This window comes from Mixophyes fleayi, chromosome 2 (assembly GCF_038048845.1).
Source record: "Mixophyes fleayi isolate aMixFle1 chromosome 2, aMixFle1.hap1, whole genome shotgun sequence".
In the NCBI taxonomy this organism is placed as follows: domain Eukaryota; kingdom Metazoa; phylum Chordata; class Amphibia; order Anura; family Limnodynastidae; genus Mixophyes; species Mixophyes fleayi.
Genome location: NC_134403.1, coordinates 47,043,001 through 47,067,895, shown reverse-complemented (window position 1 = coordinate 47,067,895; position 24,895 = coordinate 47,043,001). Strand labels below are relative to the sequence as shown.

The window sequence follows — 24,895 nt, the reverse complement described above, 5'->3', positions numbered from 1 at the left end:
GCGTGCAGCCCTTTGAAGGTTAGAAGGCCGCCCATGCAGCTCCTGTAGTGTATCACATTGCCTATCGCTGAGCTAAACCATAGCAAAGAGTTACAGAAGTTTTTGTGGTAAAGAAGTAATTGTGAGGGAAATGGACTGAGACACCCAGGAACGTGAGAGAAGTTCATCAATCTTGGCAAAGGGATTTAAAGGCTCATTTACAAATGATCCTCGAAACGCTCTTAAAAAAATATTTTAGACATCATTGACAATTCTAAACGAAGACTGAACACGCTTTATCTCTGCTACAAGAATATGGGACTACTATGTACCTACATTCTGCATGTGTGTATAATATGAGAATATATTGTGGTATTGCAAATTAGATTGCCCTCAAAGCCCGTGCAGTCCTGTAAATTGAAGTTTCCTCTGCATCAAGTAATCATTTTGAGATGGAGTATAGCAGTTGCGAGTCTCTATTCCATCTCTTGTCTGGAAGGTAGTAGCCATCTCCCCTGGTCCCAGTGATTTGCATTGTAATCCGAGAGAAGATGATTAAACTGTAGTATCAGTCTGATTATGCGAAGCATGACACAGGACACAGCTGCTGACGAGCACACAAGACTGTAGCTCTTTGGGGCCCGGGACTCACTAATTACCAGCCCTGCTGTTTTCTCTTAACTGCCAAACATTGTCAGACTGTTTTACATTTTTTTTTTATTTTTTTTTTTCCATTGAGCTAAAAACCCAAGGTGAATAAAAATTGATTTTCTTTCTTACTAAGGGGCGAAGACTTGTTAAGGAAGCTTGCGGTTCACTTTTGCATTATAATAAATCCTGAGGGGACAACTATTCCAGACCTAAGCCGACCTTGCTGTTGCATTAATTCAGCAGTTCTGCTGAGAAATGATTTTATTAGATAAGAAAAGACGCGAGTCACATGACCCTAACTTAATAAGACACCGCAGTTTAGGAACTAGGATAGAAGTAAATAGGGCAACGACAACCTGAGTCCCGATTAGGTTTACCGCTCAAGTCAGCATCTCAACTCATCTGTGTGATTAGCGATGAAAGGAGAACTCTGCATATAACAGGCCGGTGCTATACATTTTTAGGAAATAATAAACAGAGCATGTTGAAACACATTTTGTGTCCTAGTCATTAAAATGTAACCCTTCAGAACGTGTACACAAAACGTGCATAATGCAGACCAGATTGAGCAACTCCCCTAACGAGCATGCAAACTTTTTTTTGTTTTTATGATGGTGACCTTTGCAGATATTCTGAGAAGTTTGATAAAATAATGTGGTTTTACAATAACAAAAAAAAAGAACAAAAATGATCATAAGTCACAAGCAGGCTGCCCATGGCACTAATTTAAAGAGAAAAAAATAGAAAAGTTGTTCTTAGTTTGACTAGATTATGAATGATCCTGTCATAATCATTAGCTAATCTTAGATTATAATACTAATGCAAATTAAGAGTTACTTTGGCATTACTAAAGTAATTGACCACATGCAGAGCATTTTATATATGATTTTGGAACTTTAAAATACCTTTATTATGTATTGTAAATATCATAGTGCCTAACATTCTGAGTTTATATATGGAAGTGTAAACTAAGATAAACTAAGGCATATTTACTAAACTGTGGGTTTGAAAAAGTGGAGGTGTTGCCTATAGCAACCAATTAGATTCTAGTTCTCATTTATTTAGTACATTTTACAAAATGTCATCGGCGGCAAAATCATTTGAGAGCTTACTGTAGGCGGTGTCCGTTATGTTTCGTTACACAACTGACGCGTCTGGGTGTGTGTACAGTGGTTGACTATGTGATGTGAGTTCCGCCATCTTTTTTCTTACAAAAAAAGCACTGTATATATGTATGTGTGTGTGTGTGTGTGTGTGTGTGTATATATATATATATATATATAGACAGAAAAGATACAATTGGCACTATGACACAGTGCCAGTACAGAAATATTATAAAGTCCAATAACTTGAACTGATTCCTTCTTATATCACACCCCCCCCCCCCCCCCCCCCCCCCAGCGTGGCTGGTTGGCAGCTGGGGTTGGCTAAGTTACAAGGAGAAAGCTGCCTAAGTCTGTTTCCAGACGAAATGCGTTGAGAATTTGCTGCTATATTACCATTGCTGATCAGATAGGCTTGTCATCTGCTTCTGGATGTGTAAGTTACTACTTTTTTAATAAATGTGAACCTTTTTGGATACTACACCTGTGTTCCTCTGTCTATTTATTGAGGCAATCAATTGGTCAATCCATTGTGGCTGGAGAGCGACCTCACCATTACAGTCTACAGGACATCCTTACAGATAAGCCATAAAGTTTTTGGCTTCTGGTACGCATACATCTGCACTAGTGTGACTTGTTTGTCCCTATTTTTTGTACCTTGTTTAATGGGACTATTTTGAATGCTACGTGGCTCTGTGTGACTCCTCACCTTATACATTATCTTTATCCACATCAGATATTGTGGGTATTTACATGGTGGAAAGCTTTGGCTCACGCTACTCTGGTGATTAGGTTCCTTTTCTGGATTCATGTTTGGCTCCAATACAATACTGTACTACACTATTGTGCGCCTCCTCTTCCATCTTTTCTATATATATATATATATATATATATATATATATATATATATATATATATATATATATATATAGTAATTGATTAGAAAGTTAGTAAGTTAGTACAGAGAGTAAATTGCATCCGTGAAGGGCTACTCAAGCAGGCAGTGAACAAGCAGGGTCAGATTGCAGAATTGAATCTAGTAGATGCTGATGCAGCAAATTCGTAGAGGCAACACAATACTTTTTTATTTTTCTAAAAAAACCTCTAAATTAGCAAATCAACTGATACGTAAAATATATGTTTATTTCCAACTCATTTTTCAATTTAACCTGATGTTGCACACATACCTTGTACCAAAATCTGAACGTGGTGTTCAGTGTTTGCACATAGACCACTCATTACCTATTAGCAAAGCCATCTAATTAGTTGTGACAATTCTATGCGACATAGAAACAAAGACTTCGACAGCAGAAAATAGCCGATGATAACACTAAGTCTGCCCAAATGCCTATTCGTTAGTAAATTGCATAATTGTGAATATTCGTTTAACTTAAACAATGGCGCCAGCCCCGTACGTAGGGGGTTGGTACACTTTAACAACTGGTAAGTGCTTCAGATTTACAGCAGAAAGCTGCTAGCTGACATCTGACATACACCTAAAGAACATTTGTACATGTAAACATCTGTAATGCTTTTATCATGGTGTTGATAACTGGAAACAAGTTAGTGAATTACATTGAAGGCTTAACCAAGGCTTGAGTGAAGCGCGTACATCTGGTGGAAATGACTTGTATACTCTGCCGTACTAATGCATGCGGTACATACAACGGCACCTATAAGTGATGTATGCCACAGAGCCGAGACAGTTCAGGTAAAAAAAATCACCATAGCCGGCTGATTGGGGTAGAACGCATTTGAAACAACAATGATAATTACGTTCTAGCAACATTGCACAGCTGTGTCCAGCTGGTGGTCTACATTCCTTCTGAAACCCACCAACCCCCCCCCCCCCCCCCCCTGCTGCTTTTCATAGATGGAAACATTTAGTGAAGTATCAAAATGTAATATTGTGCCTCTGTCTTATGTTTCAGCTTTGGTTCGCATTTGTTAATGGATTTTCTGGACAAATTTTGTTTGAACGATGGTGCATTGGCTTGTACAATGTGGTAAGTGACTCATTTTTGGGTTTTGATTACACATAAAAGTGCTTGCAGAGTTTGCTCACCCTCTCTGTCTCTGATGTGTATCGCAGTCCATTATCCTAGGCCCAGGTTTTCATGTTATGTTAAAGAATATTTGGAGAAAAACATCTTGTTCTGATGCAACATGTGACCAATATTTAAAACAGTTGTTGGGAAGTAAATTCAGTATAAAACCACATTTTCCATAAATCAAGTTTACTCCTGGGTTCCTATTTTAAAATAGAATAAGAATGTTTAATGTCATTAAGTTTCTTGTTGTAGGCTTAGATTTGAAAATGTTCCCATGCCCTGCACCCCGTGGTAAGCTATCTAGCCGGAGCCCCGGTTACTGCTGAGCGGGACAGCCAATTACAGGCCAAACCTCTCCCGCTCATACACACCTTCCACATGGAAGGCTGGTAAACTAAATTTTAGCAGTCCCCAGAGCTCCAGCATTGGGTAGGGGTGCGTTAGTAAAATCCTTTAGGCATGTGGTATTGTAGCTTTAAAACTCTTAATATATGACCATTATTATATAGATAAATGGTAGTGATACTGGACCCTACTCTATATTAGGGCATACAGAGCAGGGTCTGATAATTTATTCTCCCACTACAAAGAGGCTGCTGACAAAGATTAGAGCTTTATTCTATGCGTATGGACCAGTGTAATTCATTTTTATTTATATATGTTTTGTGCCGCATGACTATTTGATTTCTGGCACAATTTAGGGTGCAATGTACATATGTATGTTTTCTGTAACTAATAGCAACCAATAGGATGTGCGCTTTTATCTTTTAAAGAGCACTAAATTGTCAGTATTGTATTGGTTGCTATGGGATGTGGCTATTTTCGGGCACATTGCTTCATGTTATTAAAATAGAGGCAGCCTATTAATTCATTCCTCAGAGATGTCACTCTTTCCTAGTGATTTGATAGGCCCAATATTGGTACATCTTACAAAATGGCTTCCTCCATTGTGTATAGGTGACGAGTCCAATTTAAATAAAGAGTGCCTCATGTCTAATTGATGTCACTAATTCCTAGAGTACTGAGGGTCATCGTTTTCATGAATACATAGTTCCCAAGATTGGTCATGCATACAGCATGCAGAATGTTGGAAATCAGAGTGCCGACATTAAAATAGCAATGCCGTCAGGTCCGGGATATAGCTGCTAGATCCGCCGGCGTTGGTCTTTTAATGTCCGCATTCTGATTGGCGACATTTTGCATGTCGCCAAACACAATGTACACATTGTCAACCTGTCAGCATAATGTAAGTGTTGACATTTAGCCTGCCGACATTTTTATGTTGGCTGGTTAAGTGCCGACATTTACAGTGTCGTAATTATGACCGCCACCGATTTCAGGCAGAAGTGTTTTGGACCGCACATTGTAAGAAAATTGTTTTAGGAATGATCATTTTATTTTTCCCGGATTCTAAGTTATCACTTTTAAACCATGGTAAGTCTAATACAGTGTTGGCCAACCTGTGACACTCCAGGGGGTAAATGTATGAAGCTCCGCGTTCTTCAACACCCGCGAGTTCGGCGTCTTCAGCACTTAAATTTAAAGCGGCGCTGCCTTGTAGAGGTTTCCCTTTACAAGGCAGCGCCGCTTTAAATTTAAGCGCTGAAGACGCCGAACTCGCGGGTGTTGAATAACCCGGAGCTTCATAAATTTAACCCCAGGTGTTTTGAAACTACAAGCCCCAGCATGCTTTGCCAATATATAGCAGCTTATTGCTGGAAGGGTATGCTGGGACTTGTAATTTCACAACACCTGGAGTGTCACAGGTTAGCCAACACTGGTCTAATACATGATACTATTTGTATTTTATAGTGTACATGACCCTGATACAAATGTCTATGGTTGTTTGTGTAAGGTAGCAATGTTGGACCATCAACTACCCACAAAACTTCGTACTTTAACAATGCCCCCAAGTACTAGTAAATAAATCCTTACTACATAACCTGCTGATGATACCTGAGTAAGACCATCACTTGCCACCCAATCAGCTGATCGGGTCAATAGGATTGATTTTCTGTTGCTGTTTATTGTGGCGAAAAAAAAATCACCTATTGCCATGATTTACTATTAGAACCTTGCCTGGACCTTCAGTTCTGGCTAGCCGGATGACATATGCACATATCCCTTTAGACTGGCCAGGCAGAGCAGCACGTTATTACCTACCGCTTCGGGCCAGTGTCATCGAGGCAGCTGTGTTTTCATGTTGGGCTTTCAATTCCACTTAGTAAACAAAAACAAATAGTTAAAAAAAAAAATTCAAAACATAAAAATATTTTTTAAATGAAACCACGTGTTAAAATATTAGTCGTTGACTAAATGCTTTATTCTTAGAATAGAGAATTTTTTCCATTGACAGGATTGTACTGCCGCCATCCTTGCAGAGCATGGGGAAACGTTTGTCGCCGGTGACCCCTTGATGTACAGGGCTCTTTGCCATATAATAAATAAACCTCTATCCTCTTAGATAGTTTAATAGACAAGCAGTGACAACTGCACCACCTGCAGGTTTTGATTTGACACTGCACCTAATGAAAGATTTGAATTGTATAATTATCATTTGTTTTATACTTTTACATTCATATACTCCCCCATCATCCAAAGTAAAAAAAATAAGTTTGGAATCCTAAGCACACTAATGTCCAGTTCTCTGGATTTTGTAATGTATAAAAGTATTTTTCAAAATGGCTTCGCTGTAAGGGGTGAGAGCCTCTCTTCATACACTAGAAGGAAGCAAACTTCTAGACTCCACCCTCTGCAAAATTCTCCAACATACGCTAATTACCCTACTTAATTTGGCTTTATCAGAAGTTGATGCTAGCCTAGGCATTGTGCGTTAACAACGGTGCCCCCCATTGGCTCTTGTCCCATTTATTGAACGCTCCCTCCTATATTAATTCAGTGTTGTATTAAGTATGTGTCTAGCTTGTCTATATGGAATAGGGATCCAGCTAAAGCATAGTTTTGTGGCATCATACACAAAGGTCAGGGGTGATAAGTATTTTCTAGTACACCCCCTTTAGTTGCATTTGTATTGATGTTTATCAATGCATTTAAAGCAGTTTAACAAGGACAAACCCATATGTTCAGATGCTCTCCTAAAATTCCATTTGTTTGCCTTTTTAGAGCTGCCAGGTACAGGCATAGAAAATGAGGACTGTCCCATTCTCTATTCTCCTAGATGTAGCTTGATTGGAAGAAGGGGGGGAGCTGTAAAAAGAACAGAAAACATCCATCTAATTGTACCTTAGATATACAAAACTGTTAGTTTTCATATTTTCTAGACATAACACAATGTCATTCGAGCAACGTCAATTCTACAGAAAAGAGGGCAGGATCTAAAGTGAGATTTGGGGGTAAATGTATCAAAGTGCGATTTTGCAACTCCAACAATTTTCTCGGGAGAGTTGAAACTCGCAGATGTATGAAGCTGAGATTTCATGCAAAATCACCAGAGTTCTGCTTCTGTCAAAATCGCTATGTGCAAAATCGCCAGAGATCAAACTCCCGACTGTTTGCCACTGTAGCTATACAAGTCTCCAATGTATGAAGCTGCGAGTAAGCAAACTCAGGAGAGTTTGCTTCAAAACACGCCAGATACAACACGCTGCTTGATAGCAGCATGTTGTCCAAACACATCACTGTTACACTGCCCTGGCAGTGTTAAAATGTTAAAGAATAGATAAAAGTTGAAAAAAAAAAGCGTGAGGTCCCCCCACTATTCATGCTTAACCCTAGTGCTGCCTGACTAGTTCTGGTCCCGTGAAAATCGGGGAAAAATTTTGCGTGGGGTCCCCCCGATTTTAACTTTACCAGCACTAGGCAAACCAGCCAGGGTTGGTGGCACTATAGCAGGGGGACGCGCGGCAGGGGTCCCCCTGCCATAATGACTAACCAACCCTAGACTGTTCAGCGCTGGGCTGGATTCCCTAGGGAGTGGGGTCCGCCGAAAAAAACGAGCGGGCCCCCCCCCCCTACCTAGAAAGAACCAGCCCAGTGCTGATAGAGCTAGGGCTCTTCCTACTACCCCTGGGCTGTGGGTAGTAGGGTAATAATGGCGAAAGTGAGTAAAAATAATAAACGGACGCCATTTTGTTTTGTGGAACTACAAGTCACAGCCAGCCAGGTTGCCAAAAACAGTGTGGCCATGCTGCTGCTTGTATAACTACAAGCACCAGCATACCCACGGCAGCCAGGGCATGTTGACACTTGGAGAACCACAAGTGCCAACATGCCCTGACATCCCTGGCTTGCTGGGACCTGTAGTTCCACAAAAAAAATGTTAAATAAACAACAGCACCCTAGTAAACACCACATACATTTATTAAAAATAAAAAACCCACAATAAACACACTAACCACCCTCATTTTCACATCTATTTAATAAAAATGAAAACACCCCAAATACTCACCAAAGATGTCTTCTTTCTTCTCCAAAAGGTCCGTGCTTGCCCCAGTCCCTTAATAATTATACCTTCCAACAGTTCTGCTTGCCCTAGTCCCAGCAAAATTATACCTTCCAAGTGATTGCTTGTCCAATATCTTCTTTGCTTTGGCCAGGAGGGCCCCATATTTGTAATTCCAACGAGTCTTTAATCTTGATTGCAGAAAATTAAAAAAACTGTGGACCCGACGCTAACACCTCCTACCTAGTAGGAGGTCCGGTACGCAATGAACATAGGTTCATTGCGCAAGCTCTAACTACTTTGTTATGTGATTTTCCCACGCTAGTGGGGAAATCACCTAATACAGTAAATAGAGCTTACGCAAGTAACGTAGCTCATTGCGCATGCGCTACCCTACTTGCGTAAGCTGTATTTACAGTATTACGATTTGCCGCGATTAAAACACGCTGGCAAACTCGCACTTTGATACATTTACCCCGTGGTCTAATTTGTAAAACCGTTTTTTACTCGCTATTTGAGTAGTGGGAATTTGAACCAGAGAAATTATAAGGATCTCCTGTTAATGAAATTACTCGCACCTTTAATGTAATGCATGGCTGAGACTACAGTCTCTGATAATCACTGAGACTGCATTGAGCTTGAAGATCACGTTCCGTGAAATGTGAATCCTAGTAGCACACCTTGGGGCCAGTAATACAAAAGGTCTGTTATACCACAATTATTACACTTTGAGCTGGTAACTCTTCCTTCGAATCATTCAAGAAATGCACGTTGCAAAGACCTCATCCTGACCCATTCCATCCGTGTGACATTTGTCTTCTCCCAAACTTAGCATTTATACTTTTTGTGAGTTAACCTGGGCTCAATTAATTAATTAATTAATTAATTAATGTTAAGGGCTTTTATGAGTTATTTATTTGAGCCCATAAGTAGGTTTGTGCTGAATTAAGTGGAAAACATATTTTTTTTCCTGGCTGAAATGGGTAAGGTTGATGTTTCTGAGGTTGACTCTCTGAAAGTCATCATCTGTTCCCCAGTTTCATAGAAGAATGGAATGTTCAAGAAATTTAAGGCATGCATAGTAGAACACAACCTTTTTCCCTCCATTAAAGACAATATTTTCAATTGCACATTTGTGGACATAGCCATTGGGTCCGTAACAAAACAGTTGTTGGAGTTGTGGCCTATTCCCCCACTGGCTGAAAAAGGCACAGAAGGAAGCTAGAAATTAAAAGTATTGTATATGTCTAGCAAAAGTTGCATGAGGGCACTTGCAAATTCAGTTATCTGAAGGTAAATAAAGTTTGTTTTTTGGGTTTAGCACCACTTAAAAGAAAGTAATTTAAACTCGTGCAGCTTTTAAAGAAGTAATAATTGCTATAGAAAATGGTTCATACAATAACAACATACATAGATTATAGCAATTAGGAAAAACAATATTCACTTAGTCACTTGTGTAACATTAGAACCCCAGAACCTTTAAACCTTGCATCTCGGCCATGGATACCAGCAACACATACCTGCGAGCTGTGTGTGGTCGGAGGCACTTCTATGGCAGTGGAGGATATATACATGTTATCATAGTCTCAGGAAGGGACACAGTCTAGTATACTCATCTTTCTGTAGACTTAATGAGAAACTCATGGCACTCTCTACACTGTAAAAGTGTTAGTTTTAGTGTTAATCTTAGTTTAGCCAATTGAGGACCAAAATTATTGTTATTATCCATTATTTATATTCCACAGCACTGTACAGTCAGTTTTTTTTTTCAATATTGAGGCACATTTGCCCCTGGCCCATTGGAGATTACAACTTATTACCCTAACACAGGCACGCTCCACACCAATGTCAGCAAACATGCCAGTTTGTCTTTGGGTTGTGGGCGAAAACCGAATCTTGCAGTGGAAATCTACATTAGTTCAGTTATATCATAAAAACTGTATGAAAATACCGCCCTAAATTGGAACCAAACGGAAGCTTCAGTGTTGCAGGGCAATAATGCTCCTTGCTGACTTTGTGCTGCCTATGCATCATGTAATCTGGGGGGTGCTCAGACCTAGAATCCTGCTTTTGAGTCCAATAGAATATTTCTCTAAGACAGAGTGCCTGTTATCAGGCAGTCTAGATAATATCCCATATACTGTTTATAGGAGAACAGTGCAAGATGTACATAGAAGTGATGTTTTGGTCTTCTGCCAATGTGAGTCACTTCCATGGTATAAATCTCTGCATGTATAAGTTGTGGAAGTCAAATAATTGGATGAAGTAAACCAAATTAATTAATATTGTTTTACCGTGCAATTGCTGTTGGTCCGTCACGTGTGATGACGCAATCGCACGGATTCATAACACACACATTTACATTTGCACTTACACTTGTAAATAATGCACATTTATTAAGGTTCTAACCCACATTTATTTATTAGTAAAATGTATTAGATTGTTTATACATAAATGATAATATATTAAAAGTATCTAAGGCTCAGGATATGGGAAATGTATGTTTAGTGTCATATTGATCTGCACATTACCATCTCTAATCCGTTACTTTTGGCTTTTGCGATCGCTTCCTGCGATCAATAGTTATGGAAGATAAAAGATTAAATGTTCAAAATGACATTATATGAAAACTGGTTTGGGTTAGTTTCCTTGAGAATCACTTGTGTTCAGCTGTTGGGGAAAGGTGATCAAACCTTCCCAGAGAAATCCTTTGAATTAGCCTATGATCAGCAGACAACTGGAACATCATTAACCCTGAGCCAATGAAGACCCCTATACATGATGCTTGTTTACATAGTGACATCACCAGTAGTTTTTTTCTATACTGAAGCTGCATATATGCACACTGGCCCATTGTTCTCCCTCTCTGATCCTTACTATATATGACCATGACTATATACCCTGAGCTCGGGTGACGCTATCAAAAATGTAATGTATTTAGTGTTTCTTCTTTCCGGCTTTATTGTAATATCTTTTATGCGTAATAATGGCTTGCTGTAAATCCTACTATTTTTTGCAATTAAATATCTGCATGTTTTGGAAACACAATAATCACATTGGACAATGTTTTATTGGTAAGCGATAAAATTACTTTAATAGAGTCCAAAATGAAAGGCAGCCCTGGACAGGACTGATCATATGTCAGTCGGGACTTTCAAACATCTGGTTGATCTATAGCCGACACTTGCCAGTATGTGTGATCATCACCAGATCACAGTTCTAGGCTCCAATGTGAACCTGTGTGTAGATGATTTGGATGCATCCAACTTGGTTACCAAATTGGTCAAAGCTCTGGTCTGGTAATAAAAAGTGACCTGATCTGCTTGTGTAAGGGCATGTTTAATTTTTAATACTGGAATCTATGAATCCAGAACTCTTGTTCAAAGTAATTATCGCATTGACATGATTTGTTATATGAAATAGAATGTTGAATGTTTTGTGTATGTATGAAACAAAACCGATAGAGAAATAGGCACAACTTCATAGAGGAATGGAATGTTCATGGGATTTCAGACAGGAAAAGCCTGAGCCATTCTTGAAAAGATGAGTCAGGATGTGAAAATTTTATTCAGTATTATATGTGGCAGTGAAAGCCTAAGAATGTAAACCATAAAAACTATAAACCAATGAACTTAATTAAATAATACATATTCCACAAAGGTATTTGTGCACAACCAGAAATCCAAATGGGATGACTTAAGCTATACTCAGCAGAATCAGATGGGTAATTGGACTCATCCAAATTCTCTCCTATAGTATTGTTTAATTAAAACATGTATTAGTTTTTGTGTTGTTTTTGAAGAATATCCTGTATATTTATTATTATTATTATTATTATCGTAGAGTTGTAAGGCTCCACAGCACTGTACAGTAGGGAAAACAGTACATACATAAAAGGACATACAAGGTAGACATGAAAACAAAAGGTATAAAGGACCCTGCTCATTAGAGAGCTTACGTTCTAAGTGGAACAAGAGAAGCAAATGTGGTTCAGAGTGGAGATTAGGTCAGTTGTGAGGGTGCATTAGTGTGAATAGTGTTATCGGGGATAAGGTCACTTTAAAGAGAGATGGGTTTTCAAAGAGCATCTAAAGATTTGAAGACTGTGGGAAAGTCTGATTGAGCGTGGTAGGGAATTCCATAAGTGGGGAGCAGCGCAGGAGAATTCTTGTAGGTGGGAGTGAAAGGTGGTTACCAGAGACGAGACAAGGCGTAAGTCAGAGGTAGATCTAAGAGGGTGGGAGGGAGAGTATTTTGATATGAGATTTAAGATGTATGCAGGAGTAGTGTTGTTGAGGGCTTTGTAGGTAAGGGTGAGTAATTTGAATTTGATTCTGGAGGACACAAGGATCCAGTGCAGGGATTTGCAAAGTGGTGCAGCTAAGGTGGAGCGTTGAGAGAGGAAGATCAGTCTTGGAGCAGCATTAGCATGGATTGAAGTGTGGATATATGGGTTTTAGGAATGCCAGATAGCAGGAGGTTGCAATAGTCAAGACGGGAGATGATGAGAGAATGGATAAGAGTTTTGGAAGCAAGTTGAGTAAGAAAAGGGCAAATTCTGGCAATGTTTTTAAGGTGGAGTCGACAGGACTGGGAGAGAGTCTGGATGTGAGGAATAAAGCAGAAAGTGGAGTCAAGCGGCACACCAAGGCAGTGGACTTGGGATATTGGGGATATTGTGGTGTTATTGACAGTGTTGGAGATTTGAGGGCAGGTGGTAACTTTGGCAGGAGGGAAGATAATAAGCTCTGTTTTGGACATGTTGAGCTTTAGATGGCATTGGGACATCCATGTGGAGATAGCAGAAAGACAGTTAGTTACACGAATAGTACAGGAGGAGAGAGGTCAGGGGAAGAGATATAAATTTGGGTATCATCAGCATAGAGGTGGTATTGGGAGCTGAATGAGCGAATTAGTGCCCCAAGAGAAGAGGTGTATAATGAAACAAGTAAAGGGCCAAGAACAGAGTCTTGTGGGACTCAAATAGATAGTGGGAGTGGAGGGAAGGATGTGCCAGAGGTAGAAATACTAAAGGAGCTGTTCAATAGGTAGAAAGTGAATCAGGAAAGAACTCTATCACAAAGGCCAATGGAGTGAAGAGGTTGATCAACAGTGTCAAAAGCTGCAGAGAGGTCCAGGAGAATGAGTATGGAGAAATGACCCTAAGACTTTACAGTATTGTTTGCGTGATAGCAAAGAGTTGAGAATGGAACGAGAGGAGAGAAAGTGAGACAGGCGTTTGTACACGAATCGCTCAAGTAGTTTTAAGGTAAAGGGGATGAGAGAAATAGGACGGTAGCTGGAGAGTGAGGCTGGATCGAGAGAGGGTTTCTTTGGAATTGGTGAGATGAGTGCTTGTTTAAAGGAGGATGGAAATGTGCCAGTGGAAAGAGACAGGTTGAAGAGGTGAGCTAGAGATGGGCATGCAGTGGAGGAGAAGGAGTGGAGAAGTTAGGACGGAATAGGGTCGAGGGGACAGGTTGTGTAGGGTGAGATGATGAGATGAATGCAGAGACTTCGTCTTCAGTTACTGGAGAGAATGATTTAAGGGTAGATTGGGAGTGTAAGTAAAGGTGGGTACAGTGGGTAGAGTGGAATTTGGCATGAGGAAATATCTTCTCAAATGGTGTCAATTTTGTCTTTGTACTAGGTGGCAAAATCATGGGCTATGAGGGAGGAATGGGGAGGAGGTGCAGGTGGGCAGCGAAGTGAGTTGAAGATGGCAAAGGGGCGACGTGGGTTAGAAGACTGGGTGGATATTAGAGATTTGAAGAATGTTTGTTTGGCAAATGAAAGGTCAGTGCTGTATGATAAAAGGATGAATTTATAGTCGAGGAAATCGGCATAGGAATGAGATTTCCTCCAGTGACTCTCTGCAGTGTGGGAGCACTTTTGCAGGTAGCGGATCTGTTTGGTGTGCCATGGTTAGGATTTGGTTCATCAGAGACTAAATGCAGTAGCTGGAGCTGCTGTCACACGCTGGACCCGTGGTCCCCCTAGCCGGGATCCGGCAGTTTTATCTGCTCCTAGTCGCTGTCCTCTTCAACGCTGACAGCCGCGGGTCACCTTTCCTGGCTGCCATCTTGGATTCGGGTCTGCACATGCCCGATCTCCTTCTATTACCTCTGCCTCCCACTCATTGGCCTGTCAATTACCCTGACAGGATATTTAAAGCACCTGTGGAAGCTCCCTGGTACCTGTTCTTTGTGTCAAGATGGATACAATGTATGTCCCACTCTTATGTATCTTCTCCATTGTTGAGATCCCATCCCCCTGAACAGGTATTTATGAACAATTGTTTAACTGGACAGACATTGATTCATTTATCAAAGCACGCAATCATTTTAGATTTTCATGATATCTACCCTTTAAGAGCAATGACATGACTTTTTATCAGTGTTTTATACTTACCTGTGTAACAATCTACATTGGCATATTTTTCTAAAAAAAAATAAAAAATGGTTTCAACCTCTATATTGTCTTATGGTTTAACAGTTTATTAGCGATGTATATACACATCTGCACTAGTTATCTGCTCAGTAGTGCGCTGGCTGCGGTGGTTGTTGGATCATTCTGGAGACAATAAAAAGCTCTTTAGATCTTTTCTCTCCTCTTTCTCATTGTTACCAATGATCACTATTTATTCTCTTGACAGATATTCACTGCCTTACCGCCTTTCACGCTGGGAATCTGCGAGCGTTCCTGTAGCCAAGATAGCATGTTAAGATTTCCACAGCTCTACAAAATTACTCAGAATGCAGATGGATTTAACACAAGAGTAAGTCTGATAGAAATAGCAAACTGCAAGTGCTGAATCGTTCTTGTTATTCCAAGGGTTACATTTATAGTTACTATTAGTGCCTTTGTTATTAATAATATTACATACTATTAAAGGGACGCTGTCACCAAAATTTATAAAAGCATACATGTTAATGTTTAGTGCTATCTATTGCTTTCCTATACATACATGCTAATCTAAGTAAACTTCCTTGTATAGTAGATCTAATGGCTAATTATTTCTGCTTATCACCCTACCCACTATTAACTAACTAATTCTTGAGAGCAAACTCTCATTTCAGGACCACCCTCACTCAATGCAGTAGCAAATCCTGCACAGTTTATAGAGTGACACAGAACTCAAACATTTAAAGGGCTGGGAGAGAGTGGACAATTATAAAATGATTACCACCATGGATCTGTATTCCCCGAGTAATATGTAGGATTTGTCTGCTTAACTAAAATGTACACACAGAATGACCATCAAATTCATTCTCTGTTACCCCACACACCGCACACTTTGGATCTGGCTAGTCATAATGGGCCTGATTCATTAAGGAAAGTTAAGCAAAAGTAAGCAAGTAAGGCAAAACCATGTTGCATTGGAGGGGGAGGTAAATTTAAAATGTGCTGGCAGATTTATATTTTTGGTAGGGCATGTTCTAGATCAACTTTAAATTTCAGTGTACAAATAAGCTATCAAGTATGTGTGTGCTACATGAAAAAACAAGCAGTATTTTCCTTATGTGCAAAATAATAAACTCATTTGCACCCCTTGCATTGCAAAATGGTTTTGTCCAGAAAACTTGAGTAAGAAAACTCACTCAATTTTTTACTTAACTTTCCTTAATGAATCTGGTCCACAGACCTTGTACGATTCCAAGTGTGCACAATAGTAGTGTTATTTTTTTTTAACTATGGCCTTTTTAGGAACTATGAGGGCCAGGAAGTTGAAGCACTACACAAGCAATTAATGAATGAAGACCAATAACTATCTAATACAATCGTTAAGATTGTATTAGATAGTTATTGGTCTTTTCTTGCCCACACACCAGGTGATATACAGGCAATTTGATATAAAAAAAATTATCTAACTAGAAAATACAGATACTGGCAAATCTAGCTATGGTCTTGTCGTCTTTCTCTGGGACACCACTGATTCATCAGTGTGTCAGGAGAGCACTTGCTAAAACATAAAAAAGTGGGGCGGTCTAGTGATATCTCGTGTTTTGTGTTGTTTTAGGTATTTTGGGGTCACTGTATCAATGCCTTGGTCCACTCTCTCATCCTCATCTGGTTCCCAATGAAAATGATGGAGCACGGTAATTATCTAATCATTCCAGTTATCAGAACACATTACTGATTTCTTGCCAGTCTGGTCGTGTATTTTTATTAGCAGAAATAATGAACAGAAACCAGGGTTTCGTGAGGTTGCAGACAATGCCTGTGATTGACAGGCCGTTAAGTCATTTTTTTTACCAATTCCATGACTCATCAATCACTCACTGGCTTCACTTTAACTTTTTTTGCACTTTGTTGACTTCTGCTACTTTCTTAACTTTTAACTGTCAGGAAAATTTTTCCAATCCTATTATTGAGGACGCTACTTCCCTGGGAATAGGAGTGGAAGCAATGTTATTATGACATTGTAAAACACTGCATTATACATTGAGCCTAGCCTATAAAACTCTAAAGCTGCCCTAAATCTAGAGGAACAGTGCTAGGAAAGAATAACAATACTTAAGTTGCAGCCTGTGCAAACTAAGGGGATTGGGAACAGAAGGTTTTTTTATGTAAAAATTATTTATTTAGTTGTGTTTTAATGATGATTTTGTGGGTCATTTATGAACTGGGAAAAAGCATGGTGCAGTTTATTATCTTTTGTACAGGTTCCTGGAGCCTCTGTTATGTATTAAATAAGTCAAGACAGTAAGAGACATTAGTACTGTCTCTATTGTGTATCACAATAGTTAATTTTAATAGTATAATTAAATTAGATTATGTGTGCATATAAATACTTTATCTAATGTGAAGTGTGAATGAATGGCACAAAAAAAGCTCCTATTAAAATAATTGGGCTTAAGGCTTTGTGCAAATACCCGCTGCTGATGATGATGATGATGATGGCCGCCATTACTAGCTAGCTGCTTCTGATTGGCTGATTACAAAATGAACCCCTGAAGCTGATAGGTGCTTTCTTCATTGATCATGCATCTATTATAGGATTTTTTTGGACGGATTTCAACAATATTTTATTTCGATATTCATTAGAGATGAGCGCACTCGGATTTATGAAATCCGAGCCCACCCGAACGTTGCCGATCCGAGTCGGATCAGAGACAGATCCGGGTATTGGCGCCAAATTCAAATCTGAAACTGAGGCTCTGACTCATAATCCCGTTGTCGGATCTCGCGATACTCGGATCCTATAAATTCCCCGCTAGTCGCCGCCATCTTCACTCGGGCATTGATCAGGGTAGAAGGAGGGTGTGTTAGGTGGTCCTCTGTCCTGCTATATCTCGTGCTGTTCAGTTCTGTGCTGTGCTGTGCCATGCTGTGCTGTGCTGTGCTGTGCTCAGTCCAGTGGGGCTGTGTCCTGTGCTCTGTCCTTCTGAGGTCAGTGGTGCTGCTGGGTCCTGTGCTGTGTCCTGTTCAGTCCAGTGGTGCTGTGTCCTGTGCTCTGTGCGTCTAAGGGCATAGTTATTTCCCCAATATTCCCAAGTGTTTAAAAAAATAAAAAAAAAGTTATTTAAAAAAATACAAAAAACTAATTAAATTTTTTTTTAATTACAACAAAATTTGCACAACCAATCCTGCAGTATAAGCCCATTGGTACTGCAATATTACCAAGTTCACACATTCAGCAGTAAAAGTCCAGTGGTACTGCAATATTACAAAGTTCACACATTCTGCAGTATCAGTCCAGTGGTGCTGTGTCCTGTGCTCTGTCCTGCTGAGTTCAGTAGTGCTGCTGGGTCCTGTGCTGTGTCCTGTTCAGTCCAGTGGTGCTGTGTCCTGTGCTCTGTGCTTCTAAGGGCATAGTTATTTCCCCATTATTCCCAAGTTTTTAAAAAATGAAAAAAAAGTTATAAAAAAAATAAAAATAAATAATTTAAAAAAAAAATAATTATAACCAAATTTGCAAAAACAATCCAGCAGTATAAGTCCATTGGTACTGCAATAATACCAAGTTCACACATTCTGCAGTATCAGTCCAGTGGTGTTGTGTGCTGTGCTCTGTCAATTTTGAGTTCAGTGGTGCTGCTAGGTCCTGTGCTGTGTCCTGTTCAGTCCAGTGGTGCTGTGTCCTGTGCTCTGTGCTTCTAAGGGCATAGTTATTTCCCCATTATTCCCAAGTGTTTAAAAAATTAAAAAAAAGTTATAAAAAAAAAATACAAAAAAAAAATTAAAAAAAAAATTACTTACAACAAAATTTGCAAAACCAATCCTGCAGTATAAGCCCATTGGTACTGCAATAATACCAAGTTCACTGATTCAGCAGTATAAGTCCAGTGGTACTGCTATTACAAAGTTCACTGATTCAGCAGTATAAGTCCAGTGGTACTGCTATTACAAAGTTCACTGATTCAGCAGTATAAGTCCAGTGCTACTCTCCTGTGCCGCATATAATTTTTAAAGGCTTTGCCGAGTGTGTGTGGCTTAGGGGTACGCTCTCTTGTGCTACATATAATGGAAAACCAAAATTTGGAGGATAAAGTAGGGAAAGATCAAGACCCACTTCCTCCTTATGCTGAAGCTGCTGCCACTAGTCATGACATAGACGATGAAATGCCATCAACGTCGTCTGCCAAGCCCGATGCCCAATCTCCTAGTACAGGGCATGTAAAATCCAAAAAGCCCAAGTTCTCAAAAAATAGCAAAAAGAGAAACTTAAAATCAGCTGAGGAGAAAAGTAAAGTTGGCAATATGCCTTTTACGACGCGTAGTGGCAAGGAACGGCTTAGGCCCTGGCCCGTGTTCATGACTAGTGGTCCAGCTTCACCCAAGGATCTAAGCCCTCCTCCTCCCCCCCTACAAAAAATTTAAGAGAGTTATGCTGTCAGCAACAACAACAAAACAGCAAAGAACTCTGCCTTCTAAACAGATGACATCACAAATCCCCAAGGCGAGTCCAAGGGTGTTGTTGGTTGTGAACCCTGACCTTCCCATCACTGTACGGGAAGAGGTGACTCCATCCAGCATTTGCAGCACGCCCTCTGCATATGCTGGAAGGATCACCCACAGTCCAGTTACAGATTTGGCTAATGAAGGTGTGAATGTTGTACACCGGGAGGAGGATATTGATGTAGCTGCCGCTGAGGAGGATGTTGATGATTATGATGCAGACAGATACCAAATTGCCTTTCTCAATTTCTATTTATATTCTAGATTATATAACGGCTGAATAGTTTTCTGTTTTACTCCTAGTGGAGAGGGGATCTGATGCAGACAGATACCAAACTGCCTTTGTCCATTTCTTTGTATATTTGAATTTCTAGTTATACAGTCTATGCAGGCTGCTTTATTTATATTCAACTACAAGTGTAGGGCGGGGGGCATAGATAGCCACCAAAGTAACGTGGTCCATTTAATTACACTTTCTAGCTCCACAGTCTGTGCAGCCTGCTTTTTTTATCTTCAAAGTATTTATATTTACAAGCCTTACAATCTAAATTAACTAGAGGTAGTGACGTGGTAGAACTCCAAAAGGCAGTTTGGAAGCCCCTGTACAAACTGGCTCTATTTTTTAACTGCGTTGTCCCCCCTCCAGTGTGTACTCGGAAAGAGTTTTTAGTGCAGCTGGGAACCTGGTCAGTGAGCGGCGAAGGAGGTTGCTTCCTCACAACGTTGAAAAAATGATGTTTATAAAAATGAATAATCAATTCCTCAATGAAGTACAGCACTGCCCTCCAGATAGTACAGAGGGACCTGTGGTTGTGGAGTCCAGCGGGGACGAATTGATAATGTATGAGGAGGAGGAAGTACACACTGTAGGGGGAGAGGAATCAGAGGTTGAGGATGAGGACGACATCTTTCCTCAGTAGAGCCTGTTTAGTTTGTACAGTGAGAGATGAATTGTTTTATTGGTGTGGGGGCCCAAACAAACCAATCATTTCAGCCACAGTAGTTTGGTAGGCCCTGTCGCTGAAATGATTGGTTTGTTAAAGTGTGCATGTCCTATTTCAACAACATAAGGGTGGGTGGGAGGGCCCAAGGACAATTCCATCTTGGAACTTTTTTTTTGCATTATATGACCAATCAACAGTCGTTTGCCATGTTCAAAAAGTAAAACCAAATTTAAACAAATTCAGGAAATTAAACCAAAAGTAAAATGCCCTGTCATAATTTAAAACAAGAGGGATTGACGTGCTCTAGAACTACTGTATTGTTGTTTATATTTTATAAACACTACACTTGAAAGCTTGAGTCTTTCAATGAAAAAGTAACTCTCCATTGCACGAATATTTGCAACAGGGACAATTTTAGGCTTAAGAAAGTCAACTAATAACACTTCAACGCTGTCTGTCTTTATAAACACTACACTTGGAAGTTGGAGGAGGTATTGTGGACCAAATTTACTACCGGGGCCACTCCACTGTGCAGTCCATATTTAGGTGTATCAGATATTAAACAACGGTGACAGTTGATGCCCAATTTTTTAATTATATTGTTTGCGCTGTAAAAAATTGTGTTCCGGGCTGTAACAGATTCTGGATACTATATTACTAATCTTGATTAGCGCTGGCTTACCTGAGGTGCGGAGTCTAACGATCTCCCCGGTGTTCACCAAGAACCGCCGCAAGGCGGGGTGGGCTTCGCTGCCAGGAGTCGCAGGTCGCGGTCCCCAGGTTCGCCTCAAGATGTAGTACAGCGGAGTGAAGCGGTGGTAGCGGAGTCAACAAGCCGGTTCGGTACACAGGACTGGAGTCAGGCAGAATCAGAAGGCAACTCGGAGTCAACAGGCCAGGTTCGGTACACGGGTCACAAGAATAGGAGAATGGTCAGCAAGCCGGGTCGGTACACAGGGATTAGAGAGCCAGGGAAGTCAAACAGGCAGAGATCAGCACACAGGAGACACTGGAAACAGGAAGACACTGCAATCCACGAAGAGCAGGAGCCAGGAACAGGTAAGTGTTGCTCTGACACTCAGCGAGTGTCAGAGTGAGGTTTTTATACAGAAGGGGATTCAAAATCCCCGCCTCTAGGTTGTGGTCATGTGACCGCCTCCGGGTGCGGTCACATGGTCCTGAATGCGGAAGTGCGGCTGGACGGAGCGGCGGGGATAAGGTAAGTCCGTAACAGTACCCCCTGCCATAAAGGTGGACTCCGAACACCTAATAGGGTTTCAAAGGAAATTTTTTATGGAAGGATTTAAGTAGACGGGGAGCATGTAGGTCAATGGCTCTTACCCATGAGCGCTCCTCAGGGCCGTAACCCTTCCAATCCACCAAGAACTGTATGGCACCTTGAACTTTACGAGAATCTAGGATAGTTTTAATCTCGTATTCAACTTGATCCCGATCCACAGCAGGAGGAGGAGTTCTGGATGAGGTGGAGAATCTGTTGGTTACCATCGGTTTTAACAAGGAGACATGGAAGACATTGGGTATGCGTAAGGAGGGAGGCAGACTCAATCTAAAGGCTACGGGATTAATAATCTCAGATATAGCAAATGGGCCAATAAACTTGGGAGCAAATTTTTTACTGGGAACCTTTAAACGAATGTTCTGGGTGGATAGCCATACCCTGTCACCAACTGCAAAACTTGGAGTCATTCTTCTCCTTTTATCGTAGAATTTTTTGGAACGAGTAGTTGCTTGTTTTAAGTTTGTCTTGGTTTGTTCCCAAATATCAGAGAAGTTACGAACCAGAGAGTCCACTGCTGGAACTTCAGAAGATGAGACTTGAGAGAAGGTGGGTAGTCTAGGATGGCAGCCATACAGAACAAAAAAGGGGGAGTTAGAGATGGCCTCATGAAAATGGTTGTTATGGGCGAACTCGGCCCAAGGGAGAAGGTCCACCCAGTTGTCTTGGTTACTAGAGATAAATATTCTTAGAAACTTCTCTAATTCTTGGTTGGTTCTCTCAGTAGCCCCATTGGACTGGGGATGATATGCGGAAGAGAAGTCAAGCTTAATCCCGGATTTATTGCAAAAAGACCGCCAAAATTTTGATATGAATTGTGATCCCCTATCGGAGACAATATGTTGAGGACAGCCATGGAGGCGAAATATTTCTTTAATAAAAATATCGGCTAAGGAGGAGGAAGAAGGAAGGCCTTTGAGAGCAATAAAGTGAGCTGTTTTAGAGAAGCGATCCGTGACCACAAGCACTACAGTACAGGATTTGGAAGGGGGAAGGTCCGTGATAAAATCCATGGAGATCTGTGACCAAGGGTAATCAGGAATGGGTAATGGGAGCAAGCATCCATAAGGCTTCTTCCTAGAGGTCTTGTGTTGAGCACATTTGGAACAAGCAGCAACAAATCTCTTCACATCCTCCAGCAAGGAAGGCCACCAGTAGCTTCGGGACAATAAGTCCCAGGTCTTGCGAATGCCGGCATGCCCAGAGAAGAGTGAGTGATGAGCCCAGTGAAGGAGCCGGGTGCGTAGATGTGGCAAGATGAATGTTTTGCCTGGAGGACAGCCCTTTTTCAGGTGTGTAGCTGCCAATACTTGACATGGATTTACAATGAATTTCTTATCTTCCGAGGATTCCATGTCAGCTGGATCAAAAGAGCGAGATAAGGCGTCTGCCTTCGTGTTCTTAGATCCTGAGTGAAAAGTGATGTTGAAATCAAAGCGTGAGAAGAATAAGGACCACCTTGCTTGTCGAGGATTTAGACATCGGGCAGTGCGTAAGTAAAGCAAATTCTTATGGTCGGTATATATGGTGATAGGGAATTGTGCTCCTTCTAGTAAATGTCTCCATTCGGAGAGAGCCAATTTGATGGCCAGGAGCTCTTTGTCGCCAATCCCATAGTTCCTCTCAGCAGGTAAAAAGCGACGGGAAAAGAATCCGCAGGGATGAAGTTTTCCAGAAGAACCTCGCTGTGATAGTACGGCTCCTGTGCCAACAGAAGAGGCATCTACCTCCAGGACAAAGGGACGAGAACAATCTGGCTGTTGAAGAATGGGTGCGGATGAAAAGAGAGACTTTAATAATATAAAGGCTTGGATAGCCTCAGAGGACCAAATACCAGCATCAGCAGATTTGCGGGTCAATGCTGTGATGGGAGCCACGAGAGAGGAGTACCCCTTGATAAATTGACGATAATAGTTGGAGAATCCTAGGAAGCGTTGAGTGGCTTTAAGGCCTGAAGGTTGGGGCCAGTCAAGTATGGCTTTCAATTTTGTGGGATCCATCTGTAGGCCGGTGCCCGAAATAATATATCCCAGGAAGGGAATTTGTCTCTGCTCGAAGGTGCATTTCTCCAATTTGCAAAATAACTGATTTTTTCGGATACGAGAGAGGACCTCCAATACATGAGTACGATGAGATGCTAGATCTTGAGAAAAGATGAGAATGTCGTCCAAGTAGATGACTACAGATTGGTACAAGAGGTCTTGAAACAGCTCATTCATAAAGCTCTGAAATATGGCTGGGGCATTGCATAGCCCGAAGGGCATGACCAGATATTCAAAGTGGCCGTCTCGGGTGTTAAACGCCGTCTTCCATTCATCCCCCTCCTTAATGCGTATAAGGTTATACGCTCCTCTGAGGTCAAGTTTAGAAAAGATGGTGGCACCCTTGATCCGGTCAAATAGTTCAGAAATCAGTGGCAGTGGATACCGATTTTTAACGGTAATGGCATTCAGGCCTCTGTAATCAATGCAAGGGCGGAGGCCCCCATCTTTCTTTTTTACGAAGAAGAAGCCAGCCCCAGCTGGGGAGGCAGACTTGCGGATGAAGCCCCTGTTTAGATTTTCTTGGATGTACTCCTCCATAGCCTTAGATTCCGGGAGGGAAAGGGGGTAAACACGGCCCCTGGGAATGGGTTTACCAGGTATCAGATCAATGCCACAGTCCCAGATTCTGTGAGGAGGAAGTCTAGTGGCCTCTTGTTGACAGAAAACATCAGAGAAGGTTTGGTATGGCTCAGGCAGGAGAGTCACAGGAAATTCTTGGGTACGTCTGGGACTATTCGGGGGAACCACTCTCTGTAGGCAGCGAGAGAAGCAGGACTGTCCCCAGGACAATATGTGACCAGATTTCCAGTCCAAGGTGGGAGAGTGGGCACGAAACCAAGGAAGTCCTAGGATGACTGGGTTGGTAGATCTCTGTATTACTAGAAAAGAAATCTTCTCCCGATGAAGTGCTCCTATCTGAAGTAGAAGAGGAATAGTGCGTACCAAGATGGACCCCTCAGGGATTCTTCCCCCATCAATGGCCATCAGAGAGATGGGTTGTTCCAAGGCTTGTGTGGGAATAGCGAATTGTTTAACTACTGTGGCAGAAATGAAATTTCCTGCGGCTCCGGAATCTAGAAGAGCCGACTGCGGGAAGGTCTTTTGTCCTAACTGAAGGGAAATGGGAATAGACAGGCAATCATTACTATTGGGAACTGACTGACACTGAGAAAAGAGGCCCAACGACACAGCTCCAGAACTCGTTAGGCCCTGTCGTTTCCCGAGCGTTTGGGACAAGAACTCAGAAGATGGCCACTCTCTCCACAATATAAACACAACTTGTTCCGAAATCTCCTCTCCCTCTCTTCGGCTGATAGGCGGGTCCTCCCAAGTTGCATGGGCTCTTCAGGGGGAAGAACAGGGGTTTGGAAGTTGGGGGCCAAGCGAATCATGCTACGCCGCGACTGTTCCTTCTCGGAATTACGTTCCTTGAAACGCAAATCAACTTTGACACAGAGGGAGATAATGTCGTCCAAAGACGTAGGGAGTTCCTGGGATACCAACTCGTCTTTGATTCGGTCT

At 41.3% G+C, this 24,895-nt stretch overlaps 1 protein-coding gene across 2 annotated transcripts in view; it reads left to right on the top strand.

Annotated features, from left to right (window-relative positions):
• The window catches only part of ATP8A2 (ATPase phospholipid transporting 8A2), a 612,290-nt gene that overhangs the window by 387,551 nt on the left and 199,844 nt on the right, over nucleotides 1–24,895 (top strand). For both annotated transcript variants that reach the window (XM_075198918.1, XM_075198920.1), the window contains 3 exons: nucleotides 3,665–3,739; nucleotides 14,842–14,964; nucleotides 16,207–16,285. In XM_075198918.1, the coding sequence (XP_075055019.1) occupies nucleotides 3,665–3,739; nucleotides 14,842–14,964; nucleotides 16,207–16,285 (277 nt within the window). The remainder of the gene's footprint in view (nucleotides 1–3,664; nucleotides 3,740–14,841; nucleotides 14,965–16,206; nucleotides 16,286–24,895) is intronic.